Source organism: Telopea speciosissima, chromosome 10 (assembly GCF_018873765.1).
Source record: "Telopea speciosissima isolate NSW1024214 ecotype Mountain lineage chromosome 10, Tspe_v1, whole genome shotgun sequence".
Classification (NCBI taxonomy): domain Eukaryota; kingdom Viridiplantae; phylum Streptophyta; class Magnoliopsida; order Proteales; family Proteaceae; genus Telopea; species Telopea speciosissima.
The window spans coordinates 19,788,759-19,790,436 of NC_057925.1; the positions used below are offsets into that span (position 1 = coordinate 19,788,759).

A 1,678-nucleotide genomic window follows, 5' to 3' on the forward strand; every position below is an offset into this window, starting at 1 on the left:
AAAAGCATCTAAGCTATTAAATGGTTTAAAAAAAAATTTTAAATCTAACTTTTATATGTACAAATATCGACCGATATGCCAACATATCGTGGTATGGCGTCCATGGCGACGCCATGGAAGCCATATCGAACGATATATTTACATCCACCATGGCCTTACAAACACAAAAATAAGCAGAAAAACTAGTAGTCAATCATGTAACACTTGTAGTGAGAATGAATTAGTGCTTCTTGGAGCTGTCATTGTTGTTGCTAGGGAAGATTGCGTAATACGTTTGAACCATGGTAAGCAGGAGAGCCAATGCAGCAGCAACTAAGGCAATTACAGACCATGGGTTACGGAAATATGTCTGATGCATTTCAGCCATCCAGGTCCCTACATTGCTGTTGTAGTGCTTTTCAATGCCACTCTTAACATCTCGATAAAGCTCAGGGTCCGGCACCAAGTCATTTGTCAAGTCATTAAAGAGATCAGCAACTTGCTGGTCGCTGCCAAGTACATTGTGAAGTATTCCTTTTAATCTCAGCTCTTTCACATCCTCTGCGCTATCGATGAGAGAATCCAGGAAACAGATGTAAGAGGCAACGGTGAAGTCGTCGGAAGCATCAGGACATGTTTCATATGTTACCAAGTTTAACAACTTGGGCTTGGTTGAGTCATCTATGACAATAGGAGGTAGTAGCAGATATCCCTTGAAGATTCCACTTTAGAAACTGATATCCTTTAGGCTACAAGTAGTACTTCTCTTGCACACAATACGCGATGCTTTAAGCTCAGTGACTGCACGAAATGAATCCCAACCTTCCAAATCTGTGTTGGTGGCGGTGTCGCCATCTCTTGCTCGAGACACAGGCCAAATGTGGGAGAAAAGTGGCCTCTTGGAAGGTGCAGCACGGACTAGTTCGTTCCGAAGTAGGTCGAGGAGATGAAGGGGTTGACTGTCTTCATGTGATGGAGGATTGCTGGGGAAGATTGTTTGCCTTTGAATGAATTTGGTGATCAATTCTTTTGAATTGTCTTCACCGTATCTCAAGTTCATCTTTGTATCCTCGAGCTTGTTTTTCATCAGGCAATCAATGAAATGGAGGAGAACAACCGTCCAGGAACATCATGCTAATGAATTCTGCGTTGCTGAACCGAGCGGTTGATTCCTCGTCATAACACTCCCTCGCATCACGAGCCACCTCATCGAATTTGTAGAAATCTTTAAGGTCTCTCCCCATGACCAACTGCTTTGCTATTGTGATCTTGAGCTTCTCCAACATTGCAAGCTTGGGGTTGCCATGGTGATAAGGACCAAATGAGACCACCATGGGATCAAAGTGTTCCTTGTTTTTGTTGATGTCACGCAGAGATGCTGGAACCTTGTGCATTCGGGGTTTTCTCGGAGCTTGAAGTGTTTCTTGCTGGCCACTGTCGGCCAATACCATCAGCAAACACTCAGGCTGGGAGCTCGATCTCTCCATGTTAATAGGAGTCATTCTCTCACACCCCTCAACCATAATGACAGATTTGATATTGGCTATGCTTTCTTGTTGGATTTCTTCCATGATTGATCTTCTTGTCTTGGGCATCTTTAATATAGAAACTAAATGGCTTTCTTTAATGCTAGCAATGAATCTGTGGCTTTTCTCTTTTGCTAGGGAAGTAGTTTCAAGGCAGGGATAAAGATATGATT

General features: G+C 43.0%; 1 protein-coding gene across 1 annotated transcript; it reads right to left on the bottom strand.

Moving 5' to 3' along the window:
- Positions 1 to 220: 220 nt before the first annotated feature.
- LOC122643394 (putative UPF0481 protein At3g02645) lies at positions 221 to 1,039 on the bottom strand. The gene is made up of 2 exons (XM_043837019.1): positions 742 to 1,039; positions 221 to 660 (listed from the first exon to the last, which is right to left on the bottom strand). Exons 1-2 carry the CDS (start codon positions 1,037 to 1,039, stop codon positions 221 to 223), a joined length of 738 nt encoding a protein of 245 aa, XP_043692954.1.
- Positions 1,040 to 1,678: the final 639 nt, after the last annotated feature.